This window comes from Camellia sinensis, chromosome 15 (genome assembly GCF_055761805.1).
Source record: "Camellia sinensis isolate YWXY chromosome 15, ASM5576180v1, whole genome shotgun sequence".
Classification (NCBI taxonomy): Eukaryota; Viridiplantae; Streptophyta; class Magnoliopsida; order Ericales; family Theaceae; genus Camellia; species Camellia sinensis.
This window is the reverse complement of record NC_138975.1, coordinates 129,124,612-129,148,336: the sequence shown is the minus strand read 5'-3', so window position 1 is coordinate 129,148,336 and position 23,725 is coordinate 129,124,612. Positions and strand designations below refer to the sequence as shown.

General features: G+C 38.4%; 2 protein-coding genes across 2 annotated transcripts; one reads left to right on the top strand and one right to left on the bottom strand.

Annotated features, from left to right (window-relative positions):
- Window positions 1-10,805: 10,805 nt before the first annotated feature.
- Window positions 10,806-13,448, bottom strand: LOC114276861 (protein STRICTOSIDINE SYNTHASE-LIKE 10). The gene is made up of 3 exons (XM_028218701.2): window positions 13,183-13,448; window positions 11,131-11,396; window positions 10,806-10,971 (listed from the first exon to the last, which is right to left on the bottom strand). Exons 1-3 carry the CDS (start codon window positions 13,446-13,448, stop codon window positions 10,931-10,933), a joined length of 573 nt encoding a protein of 190 aa, XP_028074502.2. The 3' UTR covers window positions 10,806-10,930.
- A 1,132-nt stretch (window positions 13,449-14,580) lies between these two features.
- On the top strand, window positions 14,581-17,603 carry LOC114276868 (H/ACA ribonucleoprotein complex subunit 2-like protein). Its single transcript, XM_028218707.2, has 4 exons — window positions 14,581-14,946; window positions 15,281-15,350; window positions 16,271-16,376; window positions 17,311-17,603. Exons 1-4 carry the CDS (start codon window positions 14,808-14,810, stop codon window positions 17,470-17,472), a joined length of 477 nt encoding a protein of 158 aa, XP_028074508.1. The 5' UTR covers window positions 14,581-14,807; the 3' UTR covers window positions 17,473-17,603.
- The last annotated feature ends 6,122 nt before the right edge of the window (window positions 17,604-23,725 follow it).

The window sequence follows — 23,725 nt, the reverse complement described above, 5'->3', positions numbered from 1 at the left end:
CCGAATAATGAAAGCTTCTGCGGTCTGGTGAGGCCTATTGGCCGTAGTATATCTGAGAACAACTGGAGATACACCATGGGATCCCCAGATCCGTCAAAGCGATCGATTTGTGGCATTTTGAACCTATCTGGCAGCGTCACAGCTATGTCAGTGTACCCGTCCTCAATGTCTGGGATGGATTTTACCCCTTGGGATTTCTTGAACAACTTCTCAAGCTTGCTCAATTTCAATGCTGTAGGGTCGACCTCGAATTCGAAGGGAGAGTCCGGTAGGTTGGTAGGTGTTTTGGACAGCTGGGGTAAGATTGGGGGCGGAGCTGGCCCTATCGGAATGTCCGTACCCTCCTGGACATTTAGTGTTTCCCCGGGTGTCTGAACCCCTGGTAGTGGAGGAGCTTGATGCGAAGCAGATGCTCGGTTTTGCTATTGCAACCTGGTGATTAGTTCGGCCTGCTGGGCCATGATCGCAGCCTGCTGCTTGGCAAATTCTGCTTGACAAACAGCGTCCTCCTGCATGGCTTTCATGCTCTCCTGGAGCTGACGCACCATGTCTTCCATGCCTGACATATTGCCCCTGACATACTGCCCTGATTTATCTAAACTACCGGTGTATCTATCTCTGTAAAAACATATATCTCAACCCAATTGCGCACATGTGAGATGACTACTGATCCGAAGACTGTTGCACTGATAATCTGTGCCTGACTGGCCTTTTTACTCTGCCTCTGGCAAAGGAACACTGATTTCACTTGAACTGAAACTCTGACCTGACAAAGTCTATCAGCACAAGTCCGATGAACCTTAGGGGATATTGGAGCCTTCTGAAGCTACGGTTCCAAGACCTGCCTAGCAAAAGAGAAAACATGCAGCATCTCAGCCTAATTTCACCAAAACAGATATGAGCAGCCGAATAACTGTACTCTCTACTGAATTTTGTCCAAGATTCCCCCTGTAAACTGATACCCTCAGGTCAAACTGATTATCCACATACTAATGCCCTCAGGCCTGATACCCAGACTTGCAAATTGATATACACAGCCCTGCAGAGACACATTCTGACAGCACATAGCAAGCAAGTGAGAGCCAAAACACCCCTATTTTGGGATAGGGTTTCCCTGTCCTATTTTTTCAGGAGCTAGGGTTTCACTACGCACGCAGCGGTTTCAAACAACCTATGATCGGGTAAGCAACCTGTCCTAGTTTGGAATGGTCACTATGGATTCCGATATGCACTAGGTCGAATGGTCAAAAAGGGTGCCTCGGTAAAATCGGGATTTGTGTTCCCGTCGTGGCAGAGCCCGCAATCGGTCAGCCTTATGGCACGCTTCGCAAAGCGAGCCTCCGGTAAACCGTTCAGGAATAACATACGACAAATACGGTGTCCTAGGTGCACCAATGAACATGCAATGCAAAGAAACACATAAGTGTAGTCAAAACACAATATCATGAGTTCGAGTCAAGTTCTCTAACTCCCCAGCAGAGTTGCCAGAAACTGTAGACGTCCCCGAACATCCCGGGAGGAAAATCCCCATTCTGTTCATTTGGGCTCACCACAGTTCAGGACTCAAAGTCACGGTCCTGTATCTAATCTCGCATTGTGCAATGCAAGACCAATGAATCATCAAAGAGTCCAAATCCGACAAATCATTTTTGAAAAAAGATTTTTTGAAAGAAGTGCCAAACATGGACTGCTTTGCCAGATACAGAGTTGCCACCTAAATATTTTATTTTGGAAAATTTAGGAAATCCTGACTCGTTGCCTAAGGCCACGTGTCCATCATCACCAAAGTTGCCTTGGCTCGGGAACTTGGGTACGATTGGGGAAGGTCACTTCATGAGCACCCCCGCTCGCCCGATCAAAGATTGGCCTCTACTATCCATGATATCAAGTTTTGAAAATATTATGCATTCTTGTTCCGGTTATTAGCCTAGATTTACTACGTGATGCACACATCATACAAGTATAGACTGGGTCGCCTGAATTGGAACAAAACATCTCATGTTTGTTTTGAAAACGGTTTGCTACTCGCAAGTAGGCTAAAATGTGGATTTGCCACCCTCAGGTGGGCTTAGAAAACATGATGATTTGTCACTCTCAAGTGGACTTAAAACTCACAATTGATGAATTGTTCCAATCCAAATAACCCAACCTTCACCCACAGGCATTCAGGCAGGTATATCACATAAGCAATTAGCCTCATGGTAAGCATGCTATCATGGCAGTCACTCACACACATGCGGGGATACTAAAGCATAAAACTTACCGAGTACTCCAAGCCAAAACAGAAGCTGATTAGAAATCATGCATGAATCCTAACTATGCTGGAAATGCCTAATGCAACATATGCAAGAATGCAATTACAATAGGCTTGGCTATTCTAAAGATGGCATGTGATGATGCTACAACTAACACGTATTCAATTTGGAATTGAAATACAAATGCAGTTAGTATGATGCGCCGAGCCCGGTGCATGCAATATAGATGAATGATGCAAATATGCAAGCATAAGTATGCTAATTGAAACATGCCCTAATCTAACCATCATAAGCTGGTAAATAAAAGGGAGAAAGACGTGGGGTTGGAAGACATACATCACACGCACGCACACTTATTACAATTATGCCCTCGCTCGGAGGGTCCGAATAAGTAATATAGTCCGAATAATAATTATAATCCGAATAAGTACAAAACCCTAATTAATTAACAATTTAACTAGGAAAACAAGTAAATTAGCATGTAAATCCATGGACCGCCTCAGCTCTGTTCCGAATGATGAAAGATGCATGCTCGAGTTGCCTTGCGCGGAAATCCATTGCGATGCCCCGATTCGCCTCTGATTGCAATTAATGCCGGAATGCTGTGCAAGGCTTTAGAAGGCTGTTGATTTCTGATTTGCTACAACAGAGAGCAAGAAAGGGGCACAACAAAGTATTTTCACATATGTATGCATAACTACTCTTCAGGGAGTGTAGTCAACGATCCTCGTGCCACCAATCACGCATCTTGATGCATGATGGCCGAGGAGTCGAATTGCACGACTCGATATGATATGAATACACATGAAAACACAGCAAGACCTAAACTCCATTATGGGTAATCTAGAGTGTCGGCGACCGGGAATTGAGACACGTTCCATCACTCGGAGTACGAAACGTCCCTCGTTTCCCGTGCTTGGACTAACTCCTATCCCAAACACAATGCAAATGAGAGGGCATACACAATGCGACTAACATACAAACTAGCATACGCAATGCTATGAAATGGCATACACAATGCTCGATGTAACATGGCATACGCAATGCTTTAACATGCAACCTAGCATACGCAATGCTATGGTCCGAAATGGCATACACAATGCACGATGGACTTACACCAAAATGAGTGGACCTCAGCCACACTCACATCAGTGGCCATTAGATGAAAATGAGACAACCGAAATGGGTGCACACATGCACGAATACCAAGGACTGAACCTAAGGCATGAAATGCCACTCTACCAAAGTATGGCAAGAATGAAACATGACATGGAATAGCATAAATTACAGCTCTAAAACAGCATGAAATATGGTCCCGATACATGCAAATATGGCACACAACGCAAGCTAGGGGGCCCGGGTACCGAAACTAGTGAAGTGCGTTACACTAGAGGTCCCCAAAGCAATGCACCAAAGGCAAAACCAACCCCAAACAGACCCTAGGCAGGTCTGAAACAGTGGAAAAATGGCCTAAAATGATGGCTCGGAATGCAACGAAATGGAGCTCATTCAATGGTCCGAAAACAAAGCATACAAGCTCGACTCTCAAACGCATTTAAAGAGTACAAAACATGGCAATATGGAATTAACATAGGCTCTGAAATGTGATGCAAAACGACCCCAGAGCATGAAAATACCTCAGCACATGCATGCAATGGACCTCAAACCTCAAAGTTAAGCATGGGTATTGAACTACAAGCATGCAAAACAAATATCATTCAAACATGAGACCCAAAAACAGAGCTAGGGCAGTCCAAAATAAGCACATTATCAGTTTAAGACATGGCCAAAATGTGCTAAAATCAAGGTCCAACAAAGCATGCAAAGAAAGCTAGTGAACCATGAGTTGTTCTACAATTATATGAAGTATATGAGGGCTCACCAAACCAGCCAAAAAAAGATGTATGCCATGTCAAAATATGCCCAAATAACCACTGAAACTCAGTCAATGCGTGCAAAAATGATGGGCTCCTTTGAAAGGCCAATAAGAGGGTTACTCTACACATACGTGATGGACATCAATGATGGCAAAACCACCTTTGGAAATAGGTTATGAAAGACCTAAAACTCACCAAAAAGGCCCTGAAATCAACCTAGGAAGCATGCAAATGAAAGACCCTTTGAAAGGCCTTGCGTGGGATTGTTCTACACATGCATCATAGACATAAAATATGGCCAAAGGGGCTCTGGACAGAGTCAAGGCAGACCTTAAAACTCACAAAATAGGGCCTGAAATGTGACTTCACGACATGCAAGATAGAACCCCTTTGGAAGGCCAACAATGCTAGTAAAGAGGACAAGGGGTGAGAAGGTCACTCCTTTCTGATTTTGAAGCTCAAAAACACATATTGGCCACTGAAAATCCACTAGATTTCAGTGGCCAAAATGCCAAACCAAGGCCAATGCAAATGCTCTAATGCATAGCCCTAAACATGAGGAAATGGAGCATACAAAGGGGAAGATGACCCCGAACAGAAAAAAGTTCTTAAACAAACATGTTTAGAAGATCAAAAAAAGAATTTTTTCAGTTTATGTCAAAGTCCAAAAATTCTCACAAATAAGGCTAAACTATGGAGCAAAATAATGCAAAAATGGGGGAAATAGAGGCTTACCCTTGTAAAGCCGACCCTCAATAACTTCTGGACCAAAAATGTGACTCCTCAAGCTCTGCAAATGACCTCCAAGATGCTTGAATGGATGGTGGAGGTGGTAGGCTATGAGGTGTAGTGTAAAATGGCCAAGAATAATGGGGTTTTGATGCTTGGAAGAGAGAGATATGGAGGGAAGTGTATGTATGCTCTAACCAAATGGGTTCAACCCTAGCAATGGAAGAGGGCCCTTTCCTTTATAGAGGAGAAGGTCTAAAGCTTCTCCAAGAAGCTTCAAAGCTAGCTTAAACATCCTCCATACACGTGTATGGAGGATGCATTCTGAGGCTTCCAGCTGGCACAGCTGGCTTCAACTCAATGAGACAAAAAAGGAGAAAGCTGGTCGGCCGACCAGTTCAGGTGGTCGGCCGACCACTTGCCCTGGTTGGCCGACCAGGTCAAAAGGTTCAAGTGGTCGGCCAGCTACTTTTTGTGATCGGCCAGCCAGGTCAAAAAAGTCACTTTCAAACAGGTGGTCGGCCTACCCATATTGGTGGCCTCCCAGGTGAGCACAACACAATGGTGGTATGAAAACCCAGAAATTGTGGCTCAAAAGTGAGAAAAACCAGCTTTCTGTTAGAAAAATCGGTTGGAGGTGAGAGAAAAAGAGAAAGCTGGTTTCCAAGGGGAAAAGGTGGCCTCCCACCATACTACCACCTCTCTAGCAATGAAAATAGGGTCCCTACCAAAAATGGACCAAGACGGATTCAAAACAAAGGTTCGGGGGCCAAAACGCGCAGTCTAGGGCCCCAAAAATTGGCTGTTAGGTACCGGAAGTGGCGTGCGACCACGAAGGTGGTCTCTCGGGCCACAGCGTCCCTCAAAAGAGAGGAAACAAGGTGTGTGCCAAAAACCGGAGCAAACGGAGGTAGTTAAGCGGTCCCGAATCGAGGCACACGACCGACGATTCTAAAAATCGGAAACTGGTCTCCAAATTGGAAAAGTGGCCTACGACCACAAAATGTAGCCTACGGCCACTGAGAGATGGTCTACGAGACCTCTCCCTCCCTTCGGGAAGAGAAAATAGAACCTGGTTCGCAAACTGAGGCGAAGCACAAAAAGTCCCGAAGTCTAGAGGCAAGGCTCTCAGCCGATACTCTGAAACCTCAGAACGAGCACAATATGCATCATCATCGAGCACTCAATCGGTGACGTCTGAGTCTTAAGGTCAGTCAAAAATGGGGTGTCTACATTGTTCAATGGCGAGATTGGTGGGGCAGTCCCCTATCTGGTTGAACGTCTCCCAATAACGACTGTTGTAGGACCTTAATGTTTCTTTGTTGCCCATGTCTATGGAGAGTAGCTGATCAATCTCCACTGGCGTCTTGGTGTTCGTTCTGAATCTCGTCGCGAACGCCTCCGCTAATTGCTCCCAGGAGGCTATGCTGCCTTCTGGTAGCCTTTCGAACCAGGTTAAACCTAGGTCGCCAAGGCTAGATGGGAATAGGATGCACATCAAAGCTTCGTTCCGCCAGTATACTGCCATAACCTGGCGAAAGTGGCTTAGGTGCATGTAAGGGTCTGTCTTCCCTTCGTACGTGGTAAATTTAGGCTGGATGAAGCCTGAGGGTAATGGTGCGTTCTCAATCGCCAGAATGAACGGCGAGCTATGTAGTCTTGCCAATGCTTTATCTGTTGGTTCGTAGGCAAGGTGCGGTATTGGCATTCCAACCTCGACGCTTCCATGCGTCCGAGGAGCTAACCGCTGAAGGGCTGAAACTTTGTGTGGGTCGCGTGCCCTGGCATCCTCCTTCTGTCGCGCCATTTCTTCAAGTACAGTCCGTAAGTCAGAAGATCTAGGCAACTCCGTTTGCCTGGATGATGTCTGGTGCGTGTGTGAGGGCCGATAGGTACTTCCCTCAGTGTAAGACCTCAATGATCTCGTTCTCTCAGACCTGGAGTGACGAGTTCTAGAAGTCCTTGATTGAGTGTCGCCCGTCCTAAGGCTTCTACTCTCTGCTTACGATGGCGTGGTATGCCTACCGCGATCTTCAGAGTGGCGAGGAGGTGTATTGCCTTTGCGCCCCTCTCCCGTCGCTACCTCTTTTCCCTTGATCTGGCACTTCATTGCCTCTATATCCGCCGCCATCTTTCTTATTAACTCATCTCGCTCTTTTACACGATCCTCCAGAGCTTGAGGGTCGATTCTTCGCCTTCGCCTTTCAGGACTTTGTGAGCAAGAGCGACGAGGGCTGTTGTTCCGCCTCCCCCTTGCATCCCTCCGGGGATTCTGTCGCTGGGGCTCTAAGTCCGCCGTGGGAGGGATAGAGGGCAATCCTTTGCGCCTCCCACCCCCTTCTGGGGTTTGTCCATCAATGGCGGACTGCGGCAAATCTTCGTTGTGCGCCATTTAATCAGCGAGGGAAACTTGATCAATAGGTTTTGTTCTTTGTCTAGTATTCCCACAGACAGCGCCAATTGTACGGGAAAGAAATAAACCTTCGCGTATAATCCTGTTAATCAAGTTCGTGCTCCTCCGTACGACGTCGCTTTACTCCCTGAAAACACAAACGTGAGCTAGCCGGCGGGTGTGTGCCGGATACCTCTCCAATGCCTAAGTCAGCAAAAATAGACAAATAGACAAAGCTCTGTGTATTCGAGAATCAAAGTTGTGTTACCTCTCCATAGGTGATGTCGTGAGCTTTTATAGGTTCCGTATGGCACAATCCTAGTAGGACTCTTACTCCTTTTTGTAGAATCCTCCTAGGAATCACATTCCTGAAAGATAATGCTTATCCTTCAACACCCCCTCACTTCTTAAACCAAGTGAGATGATTTTACCATGGTCGGATCCCAATACAACCGAGGTAAGCATGGCTATGCTGAGCCGCAGAGTAGACCGAACTAAAGCCAGTTCAGTTTCTTCCATTCAGTACTCTTACCTCGGCTTCTCCTCTACAAACCATGGTGTGTTTGGACTGAGTCAAGAAATGGCAAGGTTTTGACCGAGCTAACCGCAACATGCCACGACCGGGCTAATTCTGAGTGTGGTGACCGAGCTATCCTCAAATCTCTCCCAGACCGAGATAACAATAAGCCTCTATGGACCGGGATAACAATAGGGCTTTCTAGGACCGGGCTAATTTCAGGCCCCTTTCATCCGGCTCTTCTTACCGTGCCTAAAGAACGGCCCATTACCCAGCTCGGCCTAATTTACATATAAATTACCCTCTCAGTATTCAAACCTAGCGCTCTGATACCAATTTGTAATGTCCTGCTATATCTTACACAAATACACCACAATAAAGCATAGCAAAAACCCAAAAATCATCTTTCTTATTGAACTAAGATTTAAGAAATTACAATTTCAAGTTTACATTTCTAAGATATTTTGAATCTATCTCCAAGTTCAATGAACTAGATGATATTACAAAAAAGAAAGGCCAGAAAGGCATACAAAACAATGACAAAATAACTTCAAAAGTCTTGATACAAAACTCTAAGTCTTGGCATCAAGCTATCAATCCCAATTGAGCAACCGCTTACTTCAAGTCATCACAGTGGTGGTACGTCATCATATCCTGAAAGTTTAAATAAGGTTAAGCTATATACCCAGTACAGTAGGAGTACATTTAACCAAGTATTTAATAATTTTAATAAATCCATGGCACCATCATAACCAACATCACATTATTAGTTAAAAAGAACACGTAGTCAATTAGGCACTTCAATTCCAAAATGCTACAGAAATCACATTCCATTTCATACCAAATCACAATCCGTATTAGAAAAAGCAATAAGCCATGAGTGGGCACCCAAAATCACATTCCATTTCATACCAAATCACATTCCATTTCATACCAAGTAAGAGTCCAAAACTTCACACAAATCATTTTCATTCAAAACCATTCCCATATTTACAGACTATTATACAACAGGACGTGGGCACCCAAAATCATGCGTTTTTCCACTTTTCTTTTCTCTCTTCCTCTCTCTCACCCTAAGTTTGAACCCTAAGTTTTCACTCCAAAATACTCCTCATTCCCCTAAGATCCAACCTAAATCACTTGCAAGGAGTGGAGTACAAGTGGAGATCCTCCATCTTACTGATTAGATTCTGTTTTTACGAAAGATTCTCTTAAAAGCTTGGTTTTTTGCTCATAAATTGAGGTAGGGTTGCATTTAATCTAGTAGTTCTTTGTTTTGGAAATGTATCTATGGTATTATTGTGACTTGAAATCTAATTTGATGATTGGGTTGGATAAACTCTTATTTTTTACAAAGGGAACATATTACTCAACTTTTATTTTTAAAATAATAAAAAAAAAATCAATCTTTTCTCAAAATGTGAATGTAAATGTTAAGGAGATACTTATATATGAAAATGGAGAGAAAGCCCCAAATTTGATAAAACCCTAGTTTTCAAATTGAGAAAAAAATGGTATTAAGATTGGAATTTTCTTGAATTCTTGAGATGTTGTGAATAATTAAGAGATAAAATATAGGAACAATGTTGTGGAATTGAAATTGAGACTTAGGAATTGATTCTTCTTGAATGTTATGTGTGTATTTTATCTCATACAATGTGAATACTTGTTGATTGAATGAAAGTTTGGTAAATTGACTATGAGTCTGGGTTAAGAGTTGATTTTGATGTTGTTGAATTGTGTTGGTATCCGCTCGGTGAGTCAATGTGCCCAATTACTTTGTCTTGAGCTTATCGCTGAACAAATGTGAGAAAATATTTTTGGGTGTCCATTGGTCTTGCCTAATTGTAGTCGGTAAAAGTGAAAAAAAATGATGATTTTGGATGCCCACATTCTGCCATATAATAGTCGGTAAATGTAGGGATGGTTTTGAATGAAAATGATTTATGTGAAAATTATACGGCAAGACGTGGGCACTAAAAATCATCCGTTTTTCCATTTTTATTGACTACAATACGGTAGGACCGGTGGACACCTAAAACATTTTCCCACATTCGTTCGGCAATAAGCTCAAGACAGGACAATTAGGCACCTTGACTCACCATACAGATACCAACACAATTCAACAACATCAAAATCGACTCTTAACCCGGACTCATGCTCAATTTACCAAACTTTCATTCAATCAACAAATATTCACATTGTATGAGATGAAATACACACATAACATTCAAGAAGAATCAATTTCCAAGTCTCAATTTCAATACCACAGCATTGTTCATATATTTTATCTCATCATTATTCACAACATCTCAAGATATCAAGAAAATTCCAATCTTAATACCATTTTTTTCTCAATTTGAAAACTAAGGTTTTTATCAAATTTGGGAAGATGGTGTATATTAGAATTTCCCCTTAAAAAAATCGAATTTTATCTAGTACCAATCAGTAACGAAGCCAGGATTTTGGTTCAGATGGGGCACCATTGAATTGAAATCATAACAAAAATCATAATTTAACTTAATTTCTATTTGATGGTAAGCATAAAAATTAGTGCGATGCAAAAGTTATATTTAAATATAATGTATGATGATCATCACGGTCTAAAAAATAATTACATATACCCTCATAAAATATGAAAAAAAAAATTATATTAAGATGCACACACATAAAGAGATATGGTGAGGATAGAGAAAGAAATGAGAAAAAGATGAATAAATAATATACAAAGGCTATTATATATTTCTTGTTTTTTTCACTGTTTTGAATAATTGAATTGCATGGTAATAAATTATCAGTTGTCATTAATTGTGAAATAATTATATGTCGTATAAGAGGTAATATTAAACAGTAACAAAATATCAGTGATATATAACATTTCTCTACTATAATATTTATAAGAATTTTTTTTAGCATAATTAAACATTTAAAGTGACAAATTAAACATTTTTTTATAAAAAAATAAAGAAAGAAAGAAAATATTGATATAAAAATTTCAAGATATTATTTAAAAAGATTAAATTAAAAAATATATTTTTATTAGAGACAAAAGAATAATTTTTCAAAAGTTGAGAGGGCACATGACCCCTCTAGACCTCGCGTGCCTCCGTCCCTGGTACCAATACTGATACTAAAACTCCCATTTCAAGACTTCAACGCTTCAACGCTTATAAACGCCAACAAACATGGTGAACAGAGACCCTACATATAATTTAGATAACACATTTAAAATTGGAGTAATTTGGTTCAAATTGAAAGTGTTAAAGATAAAATTGATTAAAATTAAACTTGAATAATCAACTGACACAAAACATATATAAAAAAGTAAAGAACACCGGAACATGGATATGAAAAGAGTACCCAAGTCGGAACACAGCACCAGGATCTGTAAAATAGACAATTTTGGATATCGGGTCAACATCCAAAGCATCAAGAAAGGCAAAGATCCTTCGACACCGGTGGCAAGTTGTGTTGCTAGTCCTCCACCAGCTCCGACCACCAATAAGCCAAAGTAAGGGTCAACGATGTAGAGCTCACTAGTCATATCGTTGAAACCCAGGCCTAATGGCCTTCCACATATTGATTCTAAGTTCTGGTCATTTGTGCCATCACACAATTCCTTTGTCCTGAGAACAACAGTCATGAGTGCAATAAATAGTCAGAAATACATTGTACTTCTAATTTTAACAGAACGGCCTCTGTGGAGCTTTTGCAACAATAATTTACTGACACAAAAAGATTGCATATTTGTGATAGCGTAAGCATCCCAACACATTGGAATAACTTAGCCTGCGTTTGGTTGTGTTTTGTAAATGTGATTTGAGAGTATAAGTTTTATTTTGAGTTTGTGTGTTGTAGAATTATGATTTGAGTGTAGAAAATTTGTTTGGTAAAGAGTTTTGAAAATAGTTTTGGAAAAGAGGTTTGATTTGAGTAGGGAATTGTTGATGTGACATTTAATATGTGATATAAAAATTTACAACTCATAACTAAACATACAACTCAAAATTATTTTAAAACACATAAAAAATTTTAAAAAATTCAGAAAATATTTTTCCCGAGTATGTAAATCAATTGCCAAAAAAAAAAAAAAAATTTGGAATTCAAAGGACATTCGGGTGGTCTTTCGGGTGGACTTCCTCAGGCAAAATTTTGACAAAAATGCGGCCTGTGCATCAGAGTTCTCTGCAGAGAGTGTGGAAAATTGATTTCAAAACCATAACTAAACATCATACTCAAACACACGTGTAGAAAATTGATAACAAATCACAACCAAATAGAGCCTTAATTTTTCTCTCTAGTAGCGTAAATTTTTATATGAGTTTGTGGTCAATTATTTCACATAGGGTTTGAGCCATCACAAACAATATCGTCGCCCAAAAAAATGTGCAACAATTTTTGTAATTGCGAAAAAGCGGTTATTGCGATGGAAAAAAGTGCCATCACTAATATTCTCAGCACAAAATATCATTTTTCTAGTAGTGAGTACATGGTACTTTTAGGGCCGGTCATGAGTTTTTAAGAGCCTAAGGCAAAATAAAAACGGAAGCTTATATTCAAAAAGAAATAAAATCACCTTATTTTGTATCACTACCATTGATTGATACCAAAATAGATATCAAAATGTATTTATACAAAAAAAAAAAAAAAGTTACCAAAATTAGGAAAACTTTAATCAATTAAAATGTATTGGATATGTGTTGAATTAATTGTTGTTTATTGAATATGTTGTTTATGAATGTGGTTGAATTGTTTATTAAATATGTTGTGTATGAATGTGATTGTGATTGAGATTGAATTAATTATTTATTCCACTAAAATCTAATAAACAAGAAAAGCAAAAAAAAATTAGGACAAATTTATTTATTCCACTAAAATCTAATAAAGAAAGAAAATAAAAATAAAAAAAAATTAGGGGCCCTATTTTGGACCACTAACATTTTGTATGTGTATGTAGTGTTTCTCATTCCAGAGCGACCAACATTTTATATATATTTTAATTTCAATTGGGTCAAACCATACTTATAAACAAATATGGGCTTAACATAATATTTTTGGGTCCTTTAGATTGGTCTTAAAACAACAAAGATAATTTGGGCCTATTTATATTTGTAATATATTATAATACTTTTCTAAATTTCAAGACCCTATTTTAGGCTAATTTTTTGTGACATAAGGCACAAGCCTCAATAGCCTTATCCCAAGGCCGGTTCTGGGTACTTTTAATATACAATAAGCATCCGTAAGCCAATGTTAAAATATTAATTTTCCTTCTATTAGGCACGCGACTTTGTTCCATTTTTCCAAATCCTTTCCTCACGCACAACAAGAAAAATTAGGACCGAGAATCCAGTGCATAAGATGCGAGATAATAAATCAGAAGAGGTATTTTCCAAGTAATTAAAAGATTACCTGTGTGGTGATGTGGTAGCAAATTCAACAAAACCAATGTTTGGACCTCCATACTTGAGAATTCTACCATCAGCCACACCAGTGTAAGGTCCTTCTCCCTTCAAGGCAAAAGCAAGAGACTCAGGTCCAGTGGCTGATGGAAGTTGGAGCCGGTAAAAAAAGGATGGGAATTCATTTGAAAGAACAATATGAAGGAATGAGACGCAAACTATGAAAAGTGAAAGCATGGTGGATATGATTGGTGCAAAGCTTGATTTGGCTTCCATGTTTTGAGTCAATGATCATATCACCAAATGAATCAAGCTAGCATTTATAGTTTACAGAGAGGAAGGAAGATAGAAAACTAGATGTATACATATATACCACTGAATTTGTGTTTGGATGAAAAAAATTATTATAAGAGAAAAGGTATCATATTTTATTTATCTTTTGGCTTTTTCTTTTTTTTTTTTTTTCTTTTGTGTGTGTGTGTGTGTGTGTTAGACACGCAGTCTAGCATTATTTTATGGCCCAGGCCAACAAAAAGCATGACAAATCTGTCCTTTTTAGACTCCGATAAGCACAAAAGGTGCATGTAAGATGGAAGTTTCATGTGTCCCATAAGTTCATTACTGATTTCTTTTTTCTTCACAAATTTAAAATTCAAATATAGCTCAAAATAACATGATAGCATCACAATTCTTAGCAAATGGAACTTGCAAACACGCACCTACACAATAAGGGTTTACTACAATGAAATGATCATCCATTAACATTTTTTGAAGAATGATCATTTTCTTACCGTAGTGAATAATAATTCTACTTATAATATTTTTTTCATTTTATTTTTAGTGAACCAAATGTTAAAATGAATATCTTGACAAAATAATTATTTCATTTCATTCTAATGAACTAAATGAACCATAAATATCAAATTAATTTTGTTTAAAAAAAAATGGTAAAGTTGCACAATAAATGAATTCTTTTAATTAAAAAAATCAATACCAAACCACAGCATTGTATAGCAAAGGACACTTAAGCCACCAACTTTAGAGATATTATACACTATATCCTATACAAAAATGAAAGGCAGGCCAATTACGCTGAAATTAAGAAATTCCTAAAAAAATTCTTTTTTATAGTCTGGTCTTAAGAGTTAAACCGTAAACAATTGTGTGAGGATCATACCTACTAACCATTCAAGACAATCCTCAAAGTTAATGCATGACGTTTTAAAAAGGAAAAATTATGCTAGTAGTCTCAGTAATTTGTAATTTGTATTAACTTAATTATTATAATTTTTTAAAAATGTTATCAATTTTATATGATTTCAATAGGGGATTTTTTATTTTTTATTTTTTTTAAATCCCACAAAATCAAGTTCCATCTTAAATTTGATTAATTTAAAAACTATGGAAGGCAAGGGTATTTTATCCGGCCCAAAGTACGGCCCCAGAAGGCCTAACCAGGCCCGCTCAATTGACACCCAAAATCGTCCCAACACGCGAAACCATCTCTCTCTCTATCGCTCTCTCTCTGAAACATTAAACCCTAGTAACCGAACCAGTAGAAGCACAGAGAAACCCTAGTCACCCTCTTCACAGGCGGAGAGAGAGAGAGAGAGAGAGAGAGAGAGAGAGAGGGAGATGGGGGGAAGCGATAGCGAAGTAGAGAAGTCAGCGCAGAAGGAGAAGGAGAAGAAGAAGTTGTTAGCTCTGGCCCCCATTGCAAAGCCCCTTGCTGGCAAGAAGCTGTCCAAACGCACCTTCAAGCTCGTTCGCCGAGGTATATGTATATGTGTGTATATATATATATGTAAATCCAATTTTGATGCAATTCTCTTGATATTTGCGAATAAATAGTTTTTAAGTAAAAAAAAAAAATAGGGAAAATTGCAAATCAGTGGTAGCTTCACAAAATATTTACAAATTTATGGAAAAGTTTATTGCTTTAATTATTATAGTAAAGTTTACCACTGATTTGCAATTTCCCTAAAGAAGGGGGAAAAAATGAAATGAGAAATATTCAAGGTCCTTGTTTAATTTGATGTATTGAATATCAGCACTTTCTTTTTCTTTTTTTTCTTTTTTCTGAAATTACTTGGTGTTTGGTTTTTTAGCTGCAGGACACAAATGCCTGAAGAGAGGAGTTAAGGAGGTTGTTAAAAGTATTCGCCGCGGTCACAAAGGGTCAGTCAATTTAGATTTCCAGTTTTGTGTAGAAATTGTTAATGCTTAGATGTAATGTAATCAGCAAACTTGTCTAAAAAATCGTACTTTCTTAGCTTTTGACCATAATGAAAAAAAAAAAAAAAAGAAAAAAAAAAAGAAGGTAATTTGAAAAACATGACTGCTAATGTGGATTGCTATTTGGAGACTCAGGGATTGGACCATTTTCTTCATAATTTTCTTTTTGATTTTGGGGGGTCTATTGATGTTGTGGTAGTTTTGTGAGATGGACTTGGGGTTTTATTGTTCTTTATATTTATATATTTTTTGCATTTTTAATGGCTCTTTTTTTTGGTAAAAATAATGACTTTGGGGGCATGGTTACTAGGAAAGGGACAACAAAGGTGAAAGGACATATTTTGGATGGGCAGTAAAAATAGATTAAAATGTTGCCTTGGCAATGGCAATTGGTGAGATATAATGAAAAGTTAAAGGGTAAACATCGTGGGTGGTTAAAGGAGCCAGAGGGCCATGGCAACTAATCAATACGGTTTAAACAATACAAGAGAAAATCTTAGTTTGTTTGGTCCTTGTTATGTTTTATGTTTTTATGTTTTTGTTTAAAAAAATTTATAAAACATAAAATGAAAATGTGCTATGTGGTTGTTTCCATTGTTAAATCTTCCAAGACGAAGGGTGAAAGTCGCAACATGAAAAATGTGTATTGACTTGTTTTAAAAAACAAGTGTAAACACTGATGAACGTCCGTTAAAAACTTGGACCCTTTTTCAGTTTGAATTGTGTTAACGACAAAGAAGGGCACTTCTCTTTCTTTCTTGTTTTTCACACTCAAAACCCCTCTTCCTTTATCTCTTGAACATGGAACTCCAACTTACACTTTTTTTTGTTATTTATAATCCATGTTATCTTTGTAAATGCAGATTATGTGTTATAGCAGGGAACATATCTCCTATCGATGTCATCACTCACGTTCCAATCTTATGTGAAGAGGCTGAAATTCCCTATATATACGTGTCATCAAAAGAAGTAAGTTGGCTTTTCTTTTCCCCATCCGCCCATTTATACCATATGTCTTCTAGTTTCTATTCCCACTCTAAGGATGATAAGCATTTTGTATTCCTTTTTATATATCTTGTTTTCTATCTTCATGTAGTATGGTCTACGGATGAGTTTGGACATTCCATGGAAGAGAAATTGTCCTGCAGTAATGTACTGAGCATTTTGAAACTAGTCTTTTCATTCTTCCCAACATATCCTATTAGTATAATACCATAATCATTTTGGTTTCTTTTAAGATGATGCCATTTTATTATTATTAGGTATGACTATATATTGTCTGTCTTCATTTTAGAGAGTAGGCTATGTATACACTGAAATAAAGCTATTGTCTTTCCACTAGAGGATGAATTTCTCTGATCTGTCTTACATCCAGTTAATCCCATTGGAATCAAACTATATCTACATCATGGTATCTTTGAGGATTTTGGAATTTTGACTGTTTGATATTTTATTTGGATTTGAAGATATAATGCACAAGGACTTGAGTAACCTTTTAAAAAGATTTTAGATAAATTGCATGTATATTATATAATTTACAAGTATAATTTTAATCTGGTTCATCTTAGTGACCTGCTATTTACGTTTTACCTATTGGTATAATGTATATCCTACAAAATGTCAGCATCTAAATGACCGTTTATTTATTTCAATTCATTTATTTTCCTCTCAAGTGATGAAATAATGATATGGTTTGCTTTCTATGCTCGATGATCACTATTTCTGTTTTATTTAGATTGAGAAATTTTTGTTATTCTGTTCATTTTGCAAAGTGCACATGTTTTCACTGTTTGGACTTTAAGAATGATTTTACAAGTGGAATAAAAAAAAAAAACCTCATTTTGTCGTACCATTGAAGAATTGAGGGCTAAAATCATAATAAAATCTTTTGCTTTTTGTTCAGGATCTTGCAAATGCCGGAGCCACCAAGAGGCCAACATGCTGTGTACTAGTGCTAACAAAGCCAACCAAGGGGGAACTTACCCAGGAGGAACAAGAAAAGCTTAAGTCAGAATATGATCCAGTTGCATCAGAAGTTTCTGAACTTGCTTCCTCTATGTTTTGAAGAACTACTAAAAGAACTAGCCTTTTATTTCCCATTTACTGATGTACACTGTATTTGGCTGGTATACCCATGTCATATTTATATATGTTTTGAAACCAAGCAGCAGAAAGTGCAGTTCCTTTTTGTTTTCATTTTTGTGTCTTGGATGATGTGAGTGAAACCTGGCCATTACACAAAAAAGTTAAAAAAATAAAATAATTGTTCTGTTAGAGTTCCTCTCAGGTGGGGTTTTTGTTTTGCCACATCCCTATTCTCAATTCTCAACCCCCAACATAGGCATATGAAGGACAGCCATCTATCGACAATGCTTGCTTCGAATCAAAATTTGTTTTCTCGTTTTGGCCAAAGTTTTTGGATCCCATTTATGTACTTATAAAACCAGGGCTTCTGGAGGATCACTGGTTGTCTATCGGTAATGCTGAAGATCATTTATGTAAAATCAGGAGGATCACTGGTTGTCAATTCCCATCAACATCCCCTACAGTCATCAAAGAAACTGATGTATGTATAAAGTCTATCTAAAGATCTTATTTCATAACTATACAAATTTCTCACAGATTAAATAATTTCCCCATTCTATATGTTACATTTTGTATACAAATTCCTTTTAAACTGTGGCATTGCAAGAAATTGTTAAAGGAGTTGCCCCGATCATAATGACAACAACAGCAATAAAGAGTATTCCAGTGTGCTGCAAAATGGGATTTCTAGCAAGGAAATCATTTTTGAGATGACTGAGTCCTGAGCAAAAAAATGCAATCGATTCAACATCTGTTGTTCTGCTCGTCACATCTGTTCTTTCTTCAAGCGACCTCTCTGGCCGGTACTCATGTAAAAGGTTGCTCAGATTGTCTAATTGATGCATGATTTGACGCTGACCCCTTGCAACAAGTAATACCTGCTCAGGAAATGGCTAAGCAATCAGATAAAAAACTGAAGGGAAAAAAAAGCAACAGAAATTGGAAAATGCGTGAAGTTTATATTAGAAATCTATGGTCCGAATTAACATTTTCACTAGAACATGACAATTACAAGTATAATGCCTCAAGTAGAGCTCCAAATTTACTAAAGCTGGATATGCAATTGAAATTTGAGTAAGACTCAAATAAATGTGTAACTACCACAGTAAAAAGGTTAAACTATAATTACATATACGATTTTATTGTTAGGAAAAATATGTGATTCCCCACAAGTAAATCAATCAATGGGAATAAAACTAATGCGGAAAAATTAAATCAAAGGCAACACAAGAATTTTTACTCAAGTGAATAGCACTTTGACTATCACAATAAAGCACATACTTTTCTTGCTTCAAACTCAACTCTTGCAAGAATTTCTTCAACCATAACTCTTCTTTGCAAGCTTCTGTAATGGCAGTAAATTCAGCTTAGGTAGTTGAGAGAGCAACACATTTTTGTAATTTAGATTGCCATGCCACAGCTCCCCCTGTAAAAGTCATCAAATACCCCGAAGTAGATTTCTTAGAATCAACATCATCAGCCATGTTAGAATCTGTGAACCCATCAAGCATCGGCTTACCATCCCAAAACACAAACACACCTTCGAAGTCCCTCGAAGATACCTTAGAATCCATTTTACCGCTGCCCAATGTTCTTTACCCGGATTAGAGAGAAAACGACTCACCACACCAACGGCATGAGCAATATCCGACCTTGTACAAATCATGGCGTACATCAAAGAACCAACTGCTGAAGCATAAGGAACTTTCAACATCTCTTTCTTGTCTTTCTCACTTGTAGTACATTGATTCGAACTAAGCTTGAAGTGACTCGCAAGTGGACAACCAACCGGCTTTGCTTTATTCATGTTGAACCTCTCAAGAACTTTCTCAATGTAGCTTTCTTGAGACAACCAAATCAGCCCCTCTTTGCGATCACGAACAATTTTCATACTAAGAATTTGCTTTGCCGATCCCAAATCTTTCATAGCAAAAGACTTGCTCAACTCCAATTTCAACCTATTAATCATGGTAGAATCTTGACCCACAATTAACATATCATCAACATAAAGCAAAAGAATAATAAATTTACTATTCGGAAAATTTTTCACAAATACACAATGGTCCGAAGTGGTTTTAGAAAAATCATTATTCATCATAAAAGAGTAAAATTTTTTGTACCATCGCCGCGGGGCTTGCTTGAGGCCATACAAACTTTTCTTCAATTTATAAACAAATTTCTCTTTCCCTTTTTCCACAAAACCTTCCGGTTGCTCCATGTAAATTTCTTTTTCAAGATCACCATGAAGAAATGCGGTCATCACATCAAGTTGCTCAACTTCAAGGTTCATACTTACAGCCATGCCAAGTACAATCCGAATAGAAGACATCTTCACAACCAGCGAGAAAATCTTATCAAAGTCAATACCTTTCTTTTGCCCAAAGCCTTTCACAACAAGACGTGCCTTGTACCTCAAATTCTTGCCATTATTTTTCAATTTGAAAACCCACTTATTTTTCAGAATTTTCCTCCCTTTAGGCAACTTCACTAAGTCATAGGTGTGATTTTCAAGTAAGGAGTTCATCTCCTCTTCCATGGCCTTTTTCCAATCACCTTTCTTTGCATGCTCAATTGCTTCTTGGTAGCTCTCATGCTCCCCTTGATCGAAAATCAACACAAATTCATTAGGAGCATATTTTCTTGAAGGTTGTCGGTCCCTTGTAGATTTCCTCAACTCAAGTTGTGGTGGCGGTTCTTGAGTTGGATGCCCTTCCTCAATTTCTGGCTCAACTTCATTAGGATTAGCATCATCCTCTACATCTTCAATAGGTGGCGGCACATCTCCCCCATTTTCATCATCCACCGAAGATGAAGGAGATGGATCCATATCAATGAGATTACTAGTTTTTGGCTCCGATTGATCACCTTTGCCAAAGTCTTCAATTGTTTGATCTTCAAGAAACACAACATCACGGCTTCGAATGATTTTCTTGTTGACCGGATCCCACAATCTATACCCAAATTCATCACGCCCATAGCTAAGAAAATTACATTGTCTTGACTTGCTATCAAGCTTGGACCTCTCATCTTTTGGAATGTGAACAAAAGCTTGGCAACCAAACACTCTCAAGTGCTCATAAGATACATCTTTGCCAGTCCAAACTCTTTCAGGAACATCACCATTCAAAGGATAGGAAGGAGACAAATTCATCACGTCAACCGCTGTTTTCAATGCCTCACCCCAAAAAGATCTTGGCAGTTTAGCTTGTGAAAGCAAACACGTTGTTCTTTCCATAATTGTGCAGATCATCCTCTCGGCAACGCCATTTTGTTGAGGAGTCTTCTTAACTGTCTTTTGGTGCCGAATACCTTGGCTGCGACAATACTCATCAAATGGCGCAATGTATTCACCACCATTGTCTGATCAGATGCACTTCAATTTCTGCCCTGTTTCTCTTTCAACCATGGCTTGAAAATGCTTAAATACTTCTAGAACTTGATCTTTAGTTTTTAGTAGAAAAGCCCAAACTTTCCTTGAATAATCATCAATGAAAGTAACAAAATAAAGTGCACCACCGTGTGTTCTAACTTTTAAAGGACCACAAACATCCGAATGAATCAACTCTAAAACATTTTCTTTTCTAGAAGCAACATTTTTATGAAAAGAAACTCTATGTTGTTTACCCGCCAAACAATGAACACAAGTTTTAAGATGTGTACCTTTCAAACTGGGTAGAAGCTCTTTCTTGAATAATACTTGCAACCCCTTTTCACTCATGTGGCCAAGCCGCTTGTGCCACAATTCGGTAGAAGTATCATCTTTAACACCTTTACAAATTTTTCCTTGCATCGAATAAAGTGTATGAGTCTTCTTGCACTTAGCCACCACCAAAGAACCTTTTGTGAGCTTCCATATTCCATCACTAAATTTGTTATTGAAACCTTCATCATCTAGCTTCCTAGTAGAGATCAAATTAAGGTGAATGTCGGGAACATACCTCACATCTTTAAGTAACAACTTGCAGCCCAAATTTGTTTCCAAGCAAACATCACCCATGCCAATAATCTTAGACAAACCTTCATTACCCATTCGAACAAAACCATAATCTCCTTCGGTGTAGGTAGTGAAGAAATCAACTCGAGAAGTCACATGAAAAGAAGCACCGGAATCAATCACCTAATTGCTCTCTTGGCCCACAAAATTGATACAATCATCTTCATAAACAACCATGAGATCATCGGTAGTAACTATCGTTGTGTCTTCTTGCTTCTTATCCACACTTTTGTTATGCCTTTTTCTCCTTGTTCTTGAGCTTTCGGCATTCTCGCTTCATGTGCCCTTTCTCATGGCAATAATAGCACTCAATGTCTTTATTTGAAAAAGAATCATCTTTTGATTTGTCACGGCTTTGATCACAACCATGAGGAGTCTTACTCCTCCCCCTTGTTTTGCTTCGGCCTCTCACAACGAATGTTTCCGAATAAGAGGAACCCGCTGATTTTCTTCTAGTTTCTTCATTCAACAAGGTACTAGTGACTTGGCCCATTGTGACAACTCCATCGGGTGCCGAATTACTAACTGTCACAATCAAAGTCTCCCAACTTTCGGGCAAAGAACTAAGTAGTATCAAAGCCTGCAACTCATCATCAAAAATAATTTTCATAGAAGCAAGTTGGTTAACAATACTCTTTATTTCATTCAAATGTTCTGGAATGGGGTTGCCATCTTTATATTTTAAATTAACCAACTTATGAAACAGAAAGGCTTTATTTGTGGCTGATTTCCTATCATAAAGACCCTCTAATTTTTTCCATAAATCATGTGCTGAAGTTTCAGTAGCAACATGATGAAATACACTGTCATCAATCCATTGACGGATAACACCAACGGCTTTTCGATTAAGCCTCTTCCACTCATCATCTTTCATACCTTCGGGTTTGCCACTATCACCCTCAATGGGTCCATACAAATCTTTACAAAATAATAGGTCCTCCATTTTAGTTTTCCAAGTTACCCAATTGCTTCCATTGAAGCTAGACATACGACCCACATTCCTCTCCATTGATTTACACAAATAAATAGACCCCAATAAACCGTAAGCTCTGATACCAGTTGTTTCCAACTTGGATTGGGTCTCCACAAATTAAATATAATATATAAAAATATATTATAATTAATACTAAACCAAATTAAACTCTTTTTTCAAAACCAATTGGGTCCTACACTCCAATAAGGAGGTATACCCAACAATCATCGTAGAGTTAGTTAAACTAACTACGAACTCTAAATATGAGTCACATCTTTTTCTTATTTTCTTATAGCCAAGAGTGAAGAAGGAAATGAAATTCATTCCAGTACCTCTTCCATCAATGGAGACTCCTTTACCAACTGGGAAGAAGATGAGGAAGTGGGTATCATCGCTCCAGTGAATGAACCGTTTAAACCAGCCATGAAGAGAGGAGTTAGGGCACAGCCATTGCAGGTTTCAGCCTGCAAAGCCAAATTTTGTTGGCTAGCAGAAACATTCCTGACGGCGAACTTTGTATTTAGTTCTTCAACACGTGATGTAAACTCATCCATTCTCTCATTCAGAGTAGAAATTTGTTCCGAGAGTTGGGTAATGATTCCCTGAAACAATCAGAAATTCTGGTACTGTACTGTTCTAATAGGGATTAAGTCCCTGTCCTGAATGATTGTATATATTGTACATACTGTTTTGGTACTGATTGTATATGTGTATATGATATGAAAAGTCTTTTTACATACAGACTGTCACAGCTCATTGGATATCTTTTCTTACTGTTTTGGTTTCCGCCAGCCCCTGTACTCTGTATTACTGTTATTATTGTTAAGCAGGCCTTTGGTAATCTCAGATTACTGGCCGGTTACGGTGCTAACCCATAGAGTCGAGTTTGGGTCGTGACATATATCTACAATTACTATTATTATTAATTTTTTTATTTTATGAACAATGTCTTCAAGAGGTGCAGGAAGTTCACGCCGGCAAAGAAATCCGAAAGTGTGGCTGCTACCTCCATTTACCTATGACTACAAGAGCGAAAAGTACTCGAGTCCGAAGGATTATTATGCTGGTATCCGAGCAGAATGGGTGTTCAGGGTAACGGAGCAAGAATGATTGTTTAATGATCTACGCAACTTTGGAGCACCGGTACCTCATCGTCGTTCATTGACCATGGCTAGACGAAATGTGAGTGACTATGAAAAAACAGTTAGCAGAATTAAGAAGGAGAACAACAGAATGTTGATGCGGAGATGTCGACATTTGATGCTT

What these genes read in the sequence shown, in the direction of transcription:
- LOC114276861 (XM_028218701.2), bottom strand. Translation starts at nt 13,448, where the DNA reads ATGGAAGCCAAATCAAGCTTTGCACCAATCATATCCACCATGCTTTCA. An exon ending in GCTACCACATCACCACACAG is followed by an intron (nt 11,397 to 13,182) that starts GTAATCTTTTAA and finishes TGTTGTTCTCAG; the next exon opens with GACAAAGGAATTGTGTGATG. An exon ending in GGTGCTGTGTTCCGACTTGG is followed by an intron (nt 10,972 to 11,130) that starts GTACTCTTTTCA and finishes AATTATATGTAG; the next exon opens with GGTCTCTGTTCACCATGTTT.
- LOC114276868 (XM_028218707.2), top strand. Translation starts at nt 14,808, where the DNA reads ATGGGGGGAAGCGATAGCGAAGTAGAGAAGTCAGCGCAGAAGGAGAAG. An exon ending in ATTCGCCGCGGTCACAAAGG is followed by an intron (nt 15,351 to 16,270) that starts GTCAGTCAATTT and finishes TTGTAAATGCAG; the next exon opens with ATTATGTGTTATAGCAGGGA. An exon ending in TATACGTGTCATCAAAAGAA is followed by an intron (nt 16,377 to 17,310) that starts GTAAGTTGGCTT and finishes CTTTTTGTTCAG; the next exon opens with GATCTTGCAAATGCCGGAGC.